General features: G+C 46.2%; 1 protein-coding gene across 1 annotated transcript in view; it reads left to right on the top strand.

Annotated features, from left to right (window-relative positions):
• The window catches only part of PITPNA (phosphatidylinositol transfer protein alpha), a 37085-nt gene that overhangs the window by 5950 nt on the left and 13781 nt on the right, over positions 1–17354 (top strand). Inside the window, exons 3-7 of the mRNA XM_080922757.1 lie at positions 4070–4218; positions 9319–9410; positions 14313–14320; positions 15332–15406; positions 17261–17344. Coding sequence (XP_080778883.1) covers positions 4070–4218; positions 9319–9410; positions 14313–14320; positions 15332–15406; positions 17261–17344 — 408 coding nt within the window. The remainder of the gene's footprint in view (positions 1–4069; positions 4219–9318; positions 9411–14312; positions 14321–15331; positions 15407–17260; positions 17345–17354) is intronic.

The following is a 17354-nucleotide window of genomic DNA, read 5'->3' on the forward strand; positions in this document are numbered from 1 at the left end:
ACCTATTTCAAAAAAATGATAAAGAAACTGGGTGTGGGGGTGCACACCTTTAATCCCCTGCACTGGAGGCAGAGGCTGGCTGGTCTCTGAGTTCAAGGCCAGCCTGGTCTACACAAAGAAACCCTGTCTTGAAAAAAAAAACATACAAAAAGAAAGAAGGGGTGGGGAGTCCTCCCTAGGATATGGATTTCAGGTACAGTGGGTCGGACGGAGTCTCTTGATGGCCAAAGGCTATCAAGTGCTGCAGAATGGGGGACACAGGACTGTCCCTGTGCTGGCCTGGCCTCTCTCAGTGGGTGCGCCCACGATTGGAAGAAAAGGGAAATGCCCACCTTGCAGACCTCCACAGCTGGCAGTTTTAGCTTGTGGTTTTGCAGCGTGGAGGAAGTGGTGAGACAGGGCAGGGTAGCCGGAGCCTGGAAAGTGTGCGCTGGTTCAGATTCAGCTGTCTGTGGTGCTCAGCCTGTTCTCAGCAAGCCGTCACTGACAGCAAAGCAGCAGGTCTGTTGGGGAGAAGTCACTCCATCAGTAGCTTGAACCTTAGTTCCGGATAATCAGAAAATTCTAGAATGGGGCAGCGAAGAATAAAGAAGTAAGGAACAGCCCCCTTTGAGAGTCTCTATTACCTCTTTCTGACTCACCAGTGGTTCCCATGAGAACAGTCCAGTGTCATGTGACTGGTAGATTCATATTGGAGAGCATGACTTGAGTCCTTGGAGCTTCTGATTTGGGGAGGAAAAAAGGAAAGGAGACCATGGGCTTTTAATAATCTTGATGCCTGAATTTGGGGGCAGAATTAGCCTGTTTGGACAGAGCCTGTAGTGTAACACTGCTTTGGGTTCCCAGGCATCCTGCAGCAGAGCAAGAAAGCTGTGGCTGTTTGACATGGGTGTGTCCACCAGTGGTTCCTGGCCCACCTCCTGTGGACAGGGCAGGCTCAGGGCATCCTCTAATGCAACCTGACCTGACAGGGCTGTATGGGTGGGTCAACAGAGGACTGTTTTTCTTTCTTATTTTTGAGACAGAGTCTTACTGTATATCCTTGGCTAGTCTGACCTCAGTATGTGGCCCACAGTGGCCTTAAACTAATGCATGGCAGTCCTCTTGGCTTATCCTCCTGTGTGCTGGGATTACAGTCACCTGTGTGGGCCACTTGTGCCCAACTGTATTGTTTTTTCTTCATGTTTGTCATTCATTGTTTCTGCTGCACATTTCTTCTCCCCAGGTTTCTACTCAATTGATTATCCAAGTGGTAGTTTTATTTCACTGAGTGACTTAGTCTATGGGACAAGGGGACAACTCTCAAGGGCAAGGTGACATTGTTCTCAGCCTAAGCAGGCTGGAATCCAGGTTTCCTTGGGGCTCCTTATCTGATTTTGTAGTCTGACCCCCACCTTTACTGCCACCCAATCTTGAATCTGGCAGCCTTCCCACAGTGCAGAATGGCTGTTCCAAAGCAAGCCTTTTGACATGAAGTGTCCCTCACTTGGACTTTGTGCTGATCTGACTTCTGTACCTCTTTGGTTTAACAAAACCGCCTCTCTTGTCTGATTGGGATTAAGGGATTAGAATATCAAGAGAGATTAAAGGGGAAGAGGCCAGCACGCAGACTGATCCTCTTAGAGCTTTGCCCTCTGATCTCCTGTCCCTGAAGGGAATCCCTGAGGACCATGGTCTTCCCTGGCCCCAGGGCCCCTCTCCAAGGAGTACTACTAGCAAGTGGCAGCTAGTTGGGCCCCCAGGCCTTCTCCCCAGCCTGCCCTTTAGGATTTGCTGAGTCAGTTGTTCAATGTCCTTATGACTCTTTTCAAAGCAGAGGTCCCGCTGCTTCACGTAGAGGAAGCCCTGGCTCAGCCAAACCCTGACCCATTTGCTACCGGTTTCAGGTATGCCTTAGCAGGTGTTGGACTGGAGGGGCACAGGGGGTGGTGTGGGCATCTGTGAGGCACCAGAGCAGCATGGGTATTGCTCAGGATTAGCAAGATTGAGGTAACTTGTCTTACCTTCTCAAATGTTTCTCTTTGATGGGATTAACTGAGCCTTGATCACTTACCTTTCCTTGGCATTCTGTGCTCGGCTTTTGCTTTGGAAACTTGGGCTTTAGGCTTTGTAGTAAGCAGTGAGCTGTGTCGCTCCTTTGCTCTTTAGATGTCTCCCAGAAGTTTTCTTGCAGTGCTTAGGTGGCTGAGGTGGAGAAGGCTTCCAGGTGTGGTAGCAGACCTGGACCTCCGTATCCTGGTCTTGCTGACAGCACTGTGCCTTGGAGCGGGTGCCAGAGGTACAGCTACTCGATTTTGACCTCAGAGAGAGAACACCCATAGTCTTACTCCTGGGGGTGTCAGGAATTCAAGGGAAGGGGACCTTATGTCCACCCCAGCAGGTCGGGTAAATTGAGTTCTCGTCTGTCTTTTCCTCAACCTTCTTAACCCTGACTGCCACGAGAAAGATGCATTTGGAACAGATGTAATTTCCTGTTCTGCCACCATCCTTTTTTTTTTTTTTTTCTTCTTGTATTGTTTTTGAAACATGAACCCTGACCTAGAATCTGTTATGTTGACCAGACTGGCCTTGAACTCCCAGAGATCATCTGCTCTGTCTCCTGAGTGCTGAGATTACAGGCCGCCATGCCCCGTCTTTGGCATGTTTTCCTTGTCCAGATAATTTCTCTTAGAAATGGGAGTGGGATCGGAGCTGGGTTGGACACTGTCTTTAAGTCTTTGGTTCTACACCAAGCTGTCCTGAAAGGGTCAGAGGAGGCCAGTGACTCGATAGGGTGACATGTGACCCAAATAAAGGAAAACCAGGCTTTTGTCATCTAGCAACTGCCAAGGCAGAGGGGCAGGTAGCCAGCACAGCCTGAGGAAGGGATCTGTAAGGCAGGGAACACGATCATGGCTTCAGCCCTCTGTGAATGGGGAAGATGTGGACAGGTCTTGTTTGAGAAGTTCTGAGATCCCTGCAGGGCCAGGAAGAACCACACAGGAGAAAGAGCAAGTGGGCTGAGCCAGTTTTCTGCCTGCTGGTGGGATGCACAGCACCGGATGGCCTGCTTTGACCAGAGGTTGGAGTCTTGGTTTTAGATCATTTATGTGTCTAGTTGTTGTTGTTTGTGGATTTTGCTTTGGTTAGTTGATGTATTGGTTGTCCCCCTCCACACATACACAGGATTTCTCTGTAGTTCTGGTTGTCCTGGAACTCACTCTACAGACTAGACTGGCCTCGAACTAAGAGATACATCTGTTTCTGCCTCTTTTTTTTTTTTTTTCCCCAGAGCTGAGGACTGAACCCAGGGCCTCGTGCTTGCTAGGCAAGCGCTCTACCACTGAGTTAAATCCCCAACCCCTGTTTCTGCCTCTTGAGTGCTGGGATTAAAGGTCTGCATCAGTACTGCCTTGGCTTGTTTTGTTTTTTTAACACAGGGTCTCACGCTGTAGCCAAAGATACCCTAGAACTCACTGTAGCTTGAGCTGGCACCATACTCATGGTAAACTTCCTGCACCAGCACTCCGAATGCTGCCATTTCCAACATGAGATGCCATGCTTAGCTTTAGGGTCTATGAGATAGATTTTAGTAACTAACTGTTTTAGGGTCTGATACCAGAGCTGGGTCCATGCCGAAAGAGACCCTGGACTATGTAATGCTTTCTGGGTGGTACAGTGAGATTAAGTATAGCCTCTGCTCTTTTAAACTCATGGTTTTATAAAAATTGGAGGATAAAATTGAGTATTTCTGATAATTAAAAAGATCCTGCAATCCCAGCTATTTGGGAGTTTGATGCAGGGGGAAAGGGGAGGCTGAGGATATAGCTCAGTGGTTTGAGCATTTACCTAGCAGCCCAACATGCTTAAGGCTCTGGGTTCAGTCCTTAGCACTGGGGGAAAAAAATGAAAGAGAAAGTAAAATAAAAATAAGTATGAGAGGCCACAGAGCAGAGTTCTCTTTATTGCTTTGGGAAGATTTTGGACAAGGACTGCGGTGCATCCACAGGTAGCGGTTGGAGACTACAGTTACAGTTGGCCCATGTGTAACTGTTTGTTGTAAATAATGCTTGTCTCTTTGGTTCTGTAGTATCAAGTGGGGCAGCTATATTCTGTGGCTGAAGCCAGTAAAAATGAAACTGGTGGTGGGGAAGGTGTGGAGGTCCTGGTGAACGAGCCCTACGAGAAGGAGGATGGCGAGAAAGGCCAGTACACACACAAGATCTACCACTTACAGAGGTACGTACGTGACTGGATGGCCAACAGCAACGTGGCCTGCTTTGGAGGTGGTGGCATTGGCTGACTGGGAGTGTCTCCAGGTTATATGGGCTGGCAGCCTGTGTCACTTCACCTGCCAGTTGGGTGCGGGTGGTACTTCTTTGTTTATTCAAAGCTTTTTGTTGTTGTTGTGGGGCTGGAGAGAAGGCTCAGTGGTTAAGAGCACTCACTGCTCTTCCAGAGGTTGTGAGTTCAAATCCCAGCAACCACATGGTGGCTCCCAATTATCTGTAATGAGATCTGATGCCCTCTTCTGGTGTGTTTGAAGACAGCTATAGTGTACTCACATATAATAAATAAATAAATCTTAAAAAAAAAATCGGTGGTTCCACTTATCCCATCATGCTCCCAGTCCTTAAAAGCTATTTGCTACTTGAGCTATTTTGGCATGTTGGGGCCCTTCCATTGTCCAGAGTATATGAGTGTATGGAGTGCGTGTCTAAGCACACACCCATTTCCCTTGTTCTTGTGTTGAGTATACATACTATACATACATACAGACTACTCTTCCTCTGTAGTTAGAGCTCATTCATAACTGCCTTCCACAGTTCTTCCCCCTGGTTGTTTGCTGGGGATTCAACCCAGAGCCTCACTTAGGACTTAGGGTAGGCTTATGGTCAGACCCTTGGCTCCCTCCCCAGCCCTCCTGCATTATGCTTTTAAAGCATGTATAAGGACCAGGTATGGTGATGCTTGCCCAAAATCTCAGCACTTAGGAAGTTGAGGCAGGAGGATGGTAAGTTTGAGGCCACTTCAGACTGTGTAACCAGTTCCAGGTCAGTCTAAGCTACAAAATATCTCAAAAGCAAGCAAGGAAACAAAGCCCACAACTACCAACAAAACAGACAAAAACTTCTCAATGAACAAGTAAGGAAATTAAGAATATAACGTGCTCTGCCTTTGATCCCGGCACTCCGAAGCAGAGGCAGGTAGATCTCTGTGAGTTCAAGGCCAGCCTGGTCTACAGATCGAGTTTCAGGATACCCAGGGCCACATGGAAGAACCTTGTCTGGAAAACCAAACAACAGGAACAAAAAGCAGAAAGAAAAAAAGAACATATGTGCTCATAGTATATTGTGCACATGCTATAAGCTGTTTGAGCAGTTCTTTCTTGATATGCAGAACACATCTTTTGAGATACATCTGTAAGTGTAGTGAGTGTAGTAACAGTGTAGTTGTTAGGTCAGGCAGTATCAAATTTTGTAGAATCGGATGCCAGAGAAATCTTAGTTCCTTTCTTTTGATCAAAGATATATATATATTTCAGCTCTATCAATTTTTGTGTGTATGTGCATGCATGCGTGTGCCTTTGAAGGGAACCGAACTTCGGTCTTCTGGGAAAAGCAGCAATTGCTGTTAACTTCTGAGCCACCTCTCTAGCCAACTCCCTTTCTAAAATTAGTAAAAGTTGGTTTTTTTTTTTTTTGGTCCAGTATTTTCAAGTAACTTTGGAAATCATTTGTGTACTAGAACTTAAACCAGACACGTTTGCCGGGTCCAAAATGAAGATGATTTTACAGTGAACCATGAGCTGGCCTGAAGGACTTTCAGATCAGCAGTAAGCTTTTACCGGCTTGAATGGAAGTCAACCCAACTGCTTGAGAAATGACTCTGGGCTGGAGAAAAAGCTCAGCAGTTGAGAGCACATGCTGCCCTTGTAGAGTACCAGAGTTTGTGCCCAGCACCCACATGAGAGCACTCACAACTGCCTATAACTCCAGCTCCTAACACGTCAGTCAGTGTATTCTGAACACTGTAGGCATCTGCACCTATGTGTACAGACATGTGTGCATACACATAATTAAAAGTCAAATACATTAAAAGAAAAAACTACTTCATGGGTGGAGATGACACACACCTTTAATCCTAGCACTTGTGAGGCAGAGGCAGACAGATTTCTGAGTTCGAGGCCAGCCTGGTCTATAGAGTGAGTTCCAAAACAGAAAACCAAAAAGAGAAAAAAAGAGAGAGAGAGAAGAATCTGCATTTTAATTCCTATCACAGAATGGAGCTAAAGCAGACTCATTCTCATATGTTGAAGACCTGGGTTTCCTGCAGTTGCTGCTCTGGTGAAAGGACACTGAGCCTGTGGGGTCACAGATCTGGCAGGGCTGGGCAGAGAGCAGGCTGTCATCTGCTCACTGAACTCAGTGATCATGCAAGAAAGTGTAGACACCGAGTTGCTACCACTGTTAACTCCAGAACACATCATTTAAAGGGTGTGTGTGGTCCTGGTGGTCCTCAGCAGCCGTCCTCATGAGAACGAAAGCCTTTCTGGGGAGGGTCTGATGCCCGCTATAGTCCACGGTGTTTTTCATTTCCCTGCTGTGGATTGCTGCTGCAGCCTTCGCTCTTCTCTTGCCTTCCATTTCTTTGTGTGACAGCATTTTGTTGTAGGCTCGGTGCAGTCTTTTTGAAAGCTGTGGACTGTGAAGCTTCCCTTTGTCCTTGGGATGAAGTGGGACTGCCTCACTTAATTTACAGGCTCTTTTGTGACTCCATCCCTGTGTTCTCTTCCATTCTGCCTGGTACCTTGCACTAACCCCTCTCCCAGCCTTACCTTGCACTAACCCCTCTCTCTCCCAGCCTTACCTTGCACTAACCCCTCTCTCTCCCAGCCTTACCTTGCACTAACCCCTCTCCCAGCCTGTTTCATGGTACCCTGCATACCCCCTGCCTATGTGTCTGCTTGGTTCTGACTGTCCATAGGAGCTTGCCTCAAATCATGAGCCTCCCCAACTGTGTTTTTGCTCCTCCTCCAAGAGCCCTTTGATCACCCTATCAGGACGTATTCTTTCGGAACTGTCATCAGTTGTCATCTGTCTCTGGACCCTTTGGTTCCTGGGTTCCTGGCGTACAGAAGCATCACCTGGATGAATGTGTATCAGTGTGTGAAGACTTTCAGGCTCGCTCTAGCGGCTCAGGCTTAGTTAGCTCATTCCTTTAGGCTTGAGGCACTAAAGGTGATTTAGTAGGCTAGAGCCTATTGAAGATTATGTAAGCTACCATCTAAAAGCTAAGAAAGATGAAGCTGCTGATGTAGCTCAGTGCTCAGGTATGTATGAGACTCTGATCCCAGCCTCTCTCCTTCCTCCCTTCTTCCCTCCCTCTCCCACCTTTCTTTCCCTCTCCCTCCCTCCCTCTCTCCCCCCTCTCCTCCTTCTCTCTCTCCCCCTCTCTCTCCCTCTCTTTCTCACTCTCCCTCTCTTTCCCTCCCTCTCTCTCCCTCCCTCCCTCTCTTCCCCTCCCACTTCTCTCTCTCCCTCCTTCCCTCCCTCCCTCTCTCCCCCCTCCCACCTCTCTCTCTTTTTCTCTCTCTCTCTCTCTCTCTCTCTCTCTCTCTCTCTCTCTCTCTTTCTCTCACACATACCCTACAGGCATGCTAAGAAAGAGGAATTTATGTGCTTGCAAAAACTAGGTACATACTATCTATATTTTCTGTAACATGAAATAACTGAATAGAAGGGCTAAAAAGATGGTTCATTGGCTAAGAACACTGGCTGCTCTTGCAGAGGACTTGGGTTTAGCTCCTAGTACCCACATGGTGGCTTACAACCAACTGTAACTAGTTCCAGGAGATCAGAAGCCCTTTTGTGGCCTGGGTAACCACACATGGAGAACAAAAGTATGTGTAGGCAAAATATTCATACACATAAAAGTAATAAATAAATCTTTAAAACCAGTGGAAAGAGATGAGTAGAAAATGTTATCCAGGTGTGACTGTACACACCTTTGTAGGTTAAGACAAGAACGTCTAAGTTTGAGGCCAGCCTTGGCTACATAGTGAGTTCAAGGGTACCCTAGGTCCTAGGTAGGGTGGGGTTTGTTTGTTTTGTTTTTCTTCGATAAACACCACGACCAAAAGCAATCTGGGGAGGAAAGGAAAAGGCTTCTTTCACTGTCATCAATCAAGAGAAGACAGGGCAGGCGTTCACAGCAAGTACCTGAGGGAGTAACTGAAGCAGAGGCCATGGAAGAATGAGGTTTACTGGCTTGCCTCTCATGTGTGCTCTGACTGCTTTCTTATACCATCCAAGATCTCATAACCACCCACTTGAGCTGGGCCCTCCCACGTCAACCATCAATCAAGAAAAATGCCCTACAGGCCGGTTTTATGGAAGTATTTTGTTAACCTTCCTAATTTTTTTTTTTCCCAGATATGTCTAGGTTTGTGTCATGTTGACAAAAACTAACCTACCTACTTAGGCTACAGAGTGAGATTTTTTTTGTTTGCATTTAAAGAAGAACTATATATGAAACTTAGTTGGTAGAATGCTTGCCTGGCACAGACAAGGCCCTGGGTTTGATCCCTGGCACCACATAACTGAGTGTGGTAGCACGTGCCTGTAATCCTAACATTGGGAAGTAGAGGCAGGAGGATCAGAAGCTTAAAGCAGAGAAGAGAAAAAAGATGGCTGGCCTGGAACTCACTGTATAGACCAAGGTTGGCCTCAAACTCACAGAGATCCACTTGGCTTCGACTCCTGAGTGCTGCAAATAAAGGCATGTGCTGCTGATCCCAGCCCCAACTTACTTTTTGAGCTAGGGTCTCTAACTGAACTAAGTGGCTGACTGGCTGGCCTGTCTGCTCCCATCTCTAAACACCAGCACTGCTATACCTAGCTTTTTTATGTGGGTGCTGGGGCTCCAAACTAAGAGAGCTACTTTCCTGACTGAGCTCTGCCTGACCCTCTGAACCCACCTTCTGAGTCGATCAGCTGGTCACACTGGCTTTAGACCTAAGTTGCTAAGTGTAGTGAAGCGTTGGCTATGCCGCTTGATCGTGCCCATTGGGCTCTAGCAGTCTGTAATGAGAATGTGGAGTGATAGCAGGCAGCCCACGATCTCATAAGCTGTCTTGCTCATGGTGAGTGTCGGGGCAGGTTAGGATGTTATGTGTAGCCAGTCAAGCTGAGGTGTCAGGCTCTGACCATCGCCTGCTTATCTCATGGAAACTTGCTTGTCAACTTGTGACCCTGAGAGCAGGAGCTGTGGGCTGGAGACTGCTCCGTGGCTCCTCTTTTTCCTGCTTTGTTCACTCATCAGCTTTTTTCACTACAGCAAAGTACCCACGTTTGTTCGAATGCTGGCCCCAGAAGGCGCCCTGAATATACACGAGAAAGCCTGGAATGCCTACCCTTACTGCAGAACCGGTGAGTGCAGGGCTGCCCAAGGGGGGTACAAGTGGGTACAAGTGGGCAGTGAGGCTGGAGGGAGGGGAGTTAGTTAACTATGTGTTCACTGTAACTTTTCCTAGTAAGCCAGAGGAGGGAACGGGGGCTCCCTCAGGCATGGGGCATGTTGGTGTTACTGTTCAGCTTAGCCACGCTGACGGTCAGAGCCAGAGGCAGCACAACTTCTCTTATTGGGGTTAGTTTGACAATTGTGATTATTTTTAATGATTTCAAAAGTAATGCTTACTGCACGGATTTCAGAAAATAGATTACTTATGATTCTTTCATCTCTGGATAATCACTACTAACACTGCAGGGTTTTTTTCATTTTGGATGTTGTATGAGTTTATATTTAACATACACATATAAAATACCAGACACAATTTTTAGATGATTACTATTTTTTTAAATAAGGTCTCATGTAGCTGATTACTAACTAAAATTTAAATTACATTTACTTCTCTCTAAATTTTTAAAAATTACATCTCTCATGCACGCATGTGATGGCATGTATATGGAAGTTTATGGATGATTTTTGTAAGTCCATTCTTTGCACTCTACAGATGAAGGGGGACAAACTTAAGCCATCAGGCTTGGTGGCAAAGAAGGTTTTTCCACTCACTTTCCTTGCTGACTGGAATTGCTCTTTTTTAAAAGCTCTTTTAGATTTTTTTAAAATGAGTTTATTACTTTGCCCCATGTGTGTATTTGTGCCATGTATACTTCTGGTGCCTACAGAGGCTAAAAGAGTCAGAAAGGCTGTGAACTGCTTTGTGGATGTTGGGAACGAAACCCTGTTCCTCTGCAATAGCAGTGAGTGCCCCTAACCACTGAGCCCTCTCCCCATCCATCACCCTGTTGCCCATCATGTGCATGTGTAGCCGGCCAGCACCATCCATGGGCTCTGCATCCAAGATACAGATCAAAAGTACTTGGGAGACACAATCCCAGCTTCTGTAAGATGGAGGCAGGTGGATCTTTGTGCGTTTGAGGCCACCCTGGTCTACATAGGGAGTTCAAGCCTAGCTAAGTCTACATAGTGAGACCCTGTCTTTAAAAGATAAAAACAACTTCAAAACAAGAGAAAAAAAAAGTCTGAACAACAGAGAGTAACAGTTTATATTCTGTTAGGTATTATAATTCATAGACATACAGTGTATAAGAAGGTATGCATTGGTAATATACAGATATTCTTATTTTATATAAAAAACATGAACATCCACAGATGTTCTTTGAGGTAACTATCCTGGATCACTTTTTAAAATCACCCCCTTATTAGATAAAGTTAGGAAGAAAATTGCCAATGTTGTGGAGGAAAAGAGGAAATGAGCTTATTCTTCACTGACAAAGGGCTCAGGAATACCCATTCCCAAAGTGTTTGGCATGTGTGCTATGCATGGGCAGGTACTGCAGTTAGGTTGTCTCTCTTCAGAGGGCTATAATCAGGGTTGAATCATCTTTGGTCTGGAGTTTCAGAAAGGAAAACAGATGGAGTCTCTGTAGATGTACCTGCAGCATATTCTGGAATTCCTTCTGAGTAGTAGCAGGACTCAGCTTTCCAAGATTCTGAGGTCTGAAGAACTATCTAGAAACAGGCCCGTCTCCCCCCCCCCCCCTTCCCTCTCTCTCTTTTCTTCTTCAGGAAGGGTCTCAGCCTGTAGCCTAGCAGCCTAGAACTCCCTGTATAGCCCCAGTTGGCCTTAAACTGTAGCAACCCTCTTGTGTGAGTCTGCAGGTGAGAGCCATGCCCCCTGGCTTTGGAATAGATCTTTTAGGACTGTGCTGGCACACATTCACGTGAGGAAGGCTTAGATGGCCACTGAACTCACCTCAAGGTTGTTCATTCCTCCTGCTAGCCTTCATTTGTTGGCACAGGCAGGCCTGCTCTGGTCCCACCTGCTTCTGCTCACCGGTACTGAGTCACTGGCTGTTTCCTGTTCATTCCCTAGATTGTATTTGATAGGCATATGATCTTTATGTGACCCAAGTATGTCCTTATCTTGTGGACTTTGGAATGACCGAAGTCATTGCTCTCTCCAGTCTTCCATGGCCCTATACAAGTTCAAGGACCTTGTTGTATCAGGAGATAAACAATCAATGATGGGACTTAGGCTATGGACAGGTTTTGCTGTAACTGAAAATGGAAATTTTACTACTCTCTACACATAGGACAGGAAGCTGTTACCTGCTCTGTGTGTGTGTGTGTAAGTGAGAGATAGAGACAGACTGAGAGACAGAGAGAGAGGGAGGGAGGGAGGGAGAGAGAAGGTTTTAAGTAACCCAGGCTGGCCTTATAGCTTGGGACTGGCCTTGAACTCCTGATCCTCCTGGCTTGTACCTTGTAAGTGCTGAACTAATAGGCCTGTAGCACCATGCTGAGCTTGTTTTCATTATTTTGAATAACTTTGCAAGAGCCAGGTAGGGTGGCACACTCTTGCAATCCTAGAACCTAGGAAACAGGCAGCTGGATTTCTGTTAAGTTTAAGACCAGCCTGGTCTATGTAGAAAGACCTGTCTTAACCACAACCCCTTCTGTCTCATTCCTCCCCTGTAGTTGAGTGATAACGTGGCTTAGCCCTGGGTTTGCTCTCTAGCACTGCAAATAAAGAAGGAAAAAAGACAGCACAGTTTAGCAGGGTGTGTCTGGTGTAGGGACAAAGGTGGCATTCCTCCATGCCTAAGAGTCATAAGCTATAAGACCTTAGTCAGCTGAGGCAAGCTTAGCATGGTTTCTGGTGTACCACTTGTGCCAACTGAGGGATGTCACCGTCTGCTGTGTAGCTCTTGGGAGATGTGCTGCAGTTGGCATGACAGTTTCTACACAGTAAATGTTCACACATTGATTCTTGACAAAAGAGAGAAAAGTACAATTTCTATATCCTCCATGAAGAGAGGTGGCAGTGGGCGGGAGAGGGAAGGCTACTTCCTTAGTGGCTGCCAGCTTGTGAGTGGATCCCACTCCTACAGAGGACCATGCTGGACCCCGGGTCTGCTCATCTTTCCTCCTCTTTCAAACGGGAGACAGGACAGATGAGGAAGGCTTCTTTCTGACCTTTCCTGGAGGTCTGTGGACAGAGGCCACTAGTGCTGGTGGCATTTCAGTTTGGCCTAAGTCCATCTAAGGTTCAGGAGAGGCAGATAAGGAATGTGGAGTTTCCCACCCCTGCCTTTGGAAGGCTCTCGCTTTATTCTGGGAGCAGTGAAACAGATTTGGTGAGCTCTGTTCATCATGAAATTTTTCTGTTCTCTTACTTTATTTCTGTCTCTTCTCTCCTGAAGCTGACAGGGCAGGTTGATAAATGAAAATGGGAAGAGAAGAAATATCTGTTTCCTTGTCTCCTCCCTTGAACTTTAACCCTCATCTGGGACAGTAGCAGTTAGGGTTTTAAAATACCATATTAAGAGACTAGACATGGTGGTAAATGCTTATAACCTAACATTTAGGAAGCTGAGGCAGGAGGATCACAACTTTAAGGATAGCCTGGGGGGCATAGCAAGACTGCATCTCAAAAATACGCTCTAAGATAAAGTACATTATTAGTTTTGTTAGGAAAGCCCTGTGTGGTTGCTATGGATATGAGATGTTTGGAAGATAATGTGGGGTTGGAGAAAATATTAAGAGAAGTTACCAGAGTCAACACTAAAGGCCAAGAGCAAGGTCCTCACCCTCATGGGTTCAGAGACCCAGTGTTTTCAGAATTCTGTGGATTGGTTTCTCTGTGACTCACATACTAACATGTGAAAACCTCAAATGTTAAACTCTGAATTACAAAATTTTGTAGTGAAATACAAAACCATGGGTCAAACCAGCTGCCCCGTATACCGATCAGGACCTTTGTTTTCTTGGGATGTCCCACCATGGGGACTGAAGGTAAAGTAGAATGATGTGTGATGGTGCAGATGGCAGCATGGGGACAGGAGCAGATCTTGTTCTGTAGCGGCCAAACCAGGAGACAGTGTCTTAGAGGAGGCGGAGTCCAAAGATGGAGGCTGGCTGGAGAAGCTTAATGGCCAGGGTCATAACCCCAGGCTAGCCTGAAGCTGTTGTCTCTGTGACAGTGGGACAGAATCTCTGCCAGGCTGGCATCTTTGGACGCACTTTTTTGCCCATCATTTCTCTTGTGCCAATATGATTTTCCCAAGTGCTAATAAGGGAGTTTCCCGTTTAATCCTAATCTGCTGCTTCCGGTGTCTTTGGCTGGGATTGGGGAACAATGGCTGGCGGTCTTGGCCTGTTTGTGCATTTATGTCTTCCCACCGCCATTGGAGTAGTTAGTTTTATTATTTTGTTTTTGTTGTTTATTGTTTTTTGGGGGGGTTAGAGTGATGGAGTTTGTTGGCCCACTGTATACTCCAGACACCGCAGTATGCATTACCAGAAGTGGGGATAGCACAGTGGGGTAGGGTACAGAATGAACTGAATTGTCAGGAGGAGAGCTGGGCTCTTCCCCAGTGACATGGAAGCTGCAGTCATTTTCTCTGATAAATAATTGACCTGTGCTTTCCGAGGGATCCCATTACAGTGGCAGCAGTGTAGAGCACGCAAGGTTTGGTTACAGTGTGAGGAGGACTGTCTCCATTAGAAAGACAGCCTGGCTCGAGTACCCTGCTCTGTGCCCCTGAGGGGGTACCCCATCCCCACCCAGTGCTTCTCTCAGGGGAGAGAGAATCCTAAGAAGCCAAAACAGGCACCATTTTAATAACCTCCCAAGTTTGGTCCCAGAGGACTTTGAGTGAACTTAGGGAAAGGGGAGTTTGGTGCACTGAGACTTCCCCATGGAGGAAGCCACGGGGGTGGGGGTGGAGTCTTTGCTCTTCATAGTCTGTTTATATCCATTAATCTCCTTTCTTTCTTTTTTCCATGTCTTTGCCATGGAGCAGTTATTACAGTAAGTATTCTCTGCAGGGGTGGGGTACGAAGATTGGAGTTACAGATGATTTATCAGAAATGGAGAAATAAAAGTGAACCTGCACTAGATGTCTGGCTCTTCTCTTGTTCCCCGTGGGTGTTGTTGGGGCTGTTGAGGCTCAAGTGTTTCAGTTGTAATGAGGATCTTACTTGCTGACTTTAAGCTGTATTGACTAGTGGCTTTGCCAGGCAAGATCTGACTCTGGGTTCCAGAGGTACAGAGTGGATTGAGGTTCGCCTTTGTTTCCTTGGACCCTGCATACCCAGAGCTATACAGAAGTTTCAATTTAGCCAGCCTGAATGTGACATCCCTCTCCCATTTGGCCATCTGTTGACCTCAGTGAGCACTGACTGCTGGCAACTCCTTACTCTTCTGGAAGCAGCCCCGTGCCCCACAAGCCCTTGTTCTTCAGTATAATCCTCCAAATGCTTGTCCCTGCCACAGAACTAATCCTGCCGAGGCATCAGTGAGCTCCCTTCCTCCTTCATGTAGCTCTTTTTACTAAAAATTTTAAACAGGTGCTATAATTTTTCAAAAGCACCAAGGGAGGGAGACAAAATTAATGGGAAGCTTCAGCAAGTGACTCATTGCAGACAAGGGGCCAGCTCGAGGACTTCACCACTTTTCCTCAGCGAGGAGACTTTGTAGGCTGTTGGTTACATTTGCATCCTGTGTGTACAATAGTATGGGAGACTGGTTAAACACTAAGTTCTAAACTCTAGGACAAACATGGGGTTTGGCCTAGCTGTGAGATGGCTCTAGTATAGGCCAAGTCACCTACATTTTTTGGACTCGGATTTTCTTCCTCTATCAACTAAGGGTGAGTGTATGTGTGAAACAGACCTAGCACTGTGGCCACCCAGGGCATCTCTTAGTATTAAGTCAGCTGGAATCTCAGAACTCCAAGGCTGCACGATCCCCAGTGACGGGAGGTGGTAACTCTCCAGTTCTGACCTCATCAATTACTGAGGTATGTTTTCCCTCTTCCAGAATGAGTACATGAAAGAAGACTTTCTGATTAAAATTGAAACCTGGCACAAGCCGGACCTTGGCACCCAGGAGAATGTAAGTATCACCTCGCAAGAGCCCAGGGCTCCGGGCCCTTGGCAGATCTGAGTTCCCTGCACTGGCCCTCTCTGCTTCTCTTCTGCCTGTCTAGGCTTCTCTGTCAATGATTTGCAAAATGTCATCCTAAAATTCTTTGTAGGCTTTCTTGTAGAGTAGGGATTGGTCAAAAATGTAGTTTTGGATAGCCAGGAATGAAGTCTTTAAAACATCATAGTTGCGGTTTTAAAGTTGAACTCCAAATTCAAAATGTGCTCGTGTATCTTAACTATACCTACGCACGCTCAAGACTGTTCTTTCATGTGTTCATCCCTCCATCAACTGGAGCAATCGGCATATTAATCAGGATTCTGAAGAGGAACAGACTAATAAAATGAATCTGTGGGGGAGGTTATTCCAGTGGCTTACAGGCAGTGATCTGGCTAGTCCAACAATGGCTGTCTACAATATAAAGTCCAAGAATCCAGTGGTCATTCAGTCTATGATATAGGCTGCTACCATAAGGTGTGGCTCACTGTCAAGGTGGATCTTTCCACTTCAAATGATTTAATTTAAGAAACATCCCACACATGTGTACCCAGCCATTTGGATTTTAGTTAATTCCAGATGACAACCAAGTTGACAACCAAGAAGAGCTATCATAGAAAGTCACTTTTCTTTAAAGATGTAACCCCTGGAAGGTTGACCATACACTAGGGCAGGACCCACCCCCAAGATTAGTTGGGCGGTACAAACTGAACCAGATAAGGAAAAAAGGAGGAATAATCTCAGAGTAGGGTGTGAAGGGTGGTTAAAGAGGTTGGGGGTGAATATGTCCAAATTTTGGAAAAAGAAATTAAAAAAGAAAGATAGGGCTGGATATAGGACCCAGGAGGTAGAGACAGGCAGAGTTTGAGGCTAGTCTGGTTTACATGATGAGTTCCAGGCCTCCCAGGGTTCACAATGAGACCTTGTCTGAGAAGAAAGGGGCAGGAGAGATGGCTCAGCAGTTAAGAGCTCGTCCTGCTCTTCCACAGGACCTGCGTTCAGTTCCATGTACCCACACTGGGTGCCTTATGAACCAGTGAAGGTATCAAACACCCTCCTGTGGCCCCTAATGGCTTCCATACACACCCACATTGCAGATACACAGACACACAAACCACAAACATGAATAAAAAGTAAACCTAAAAAGAGCAAGATATGAACCATATGTGTGTATGTGTGTGTGCAACTGTTGGCATTAAAGGAAAGTCTGCACACAGACCATATCTTCTGTAACTGGAGTCAGAGTCAGGGTTGGGGAATGAGCCAGAGGTGATTTTACTGTCTAGCCTTTTGCACACTGACTGTGTGAAAAGGCTGCAGGTCCACAGGTAGTTAGTCCTCAGCAGGTGCTAGGCAGGGCCTGCTGAAATTAACTTAGTCCAAGGACAGATCCAGCACATTTGAATAACTGTACCCCAGCTGTGAAGTTAAGAAGCTCTTATCTGAAATGCTTGGGGCCAGAAGTTTTGCAGACATTAGATTTAGAATGCTTGCATAGGACTGTATGCAAATCACAAAATATATTGAAGAAGGGACCCAGATACAAACAAATTCATTCATGTTTTGTGTACTTTCTATACACAGTTTGAAGGCATTTTACATGGCATTTTTTGCCTGCCTATGTTAAAGTGTAACCCATCATATCAGATCACATATGGAATTTCCCCTTGTGGTATCATGGCAGCTCATTCAAGGAGTGTCCAATTGTGGCTGTACACCTGTTGAATAATTCTTTACTAGTAGGAATCCTACCAATGTCTGTTTCAGGTAGAGGACACTTGTCACTAGCAGAACTGCATATGCATATCAAGTGGTCTGTTCTTTCAGGTGCATAAGCTGGAGCCTGAGGCATGGAAACATGTGGAAGCTGTATATATAGACATTGCTGATCGAAGCCAAGTGCTTAGCAAGGTAGGAACTC

Source organism: Micromys minutus (assembly GCF_963924665.1).
Source record: "Micromys minutus genome assembly, chromosome: 10".
Taxonomy (NCBI): domain Eukaryota; kingdom Metazoa; phylum Chordata; class Mammalia; order Rodentia; family Muridae; genus Micromys; species Micromys minutus.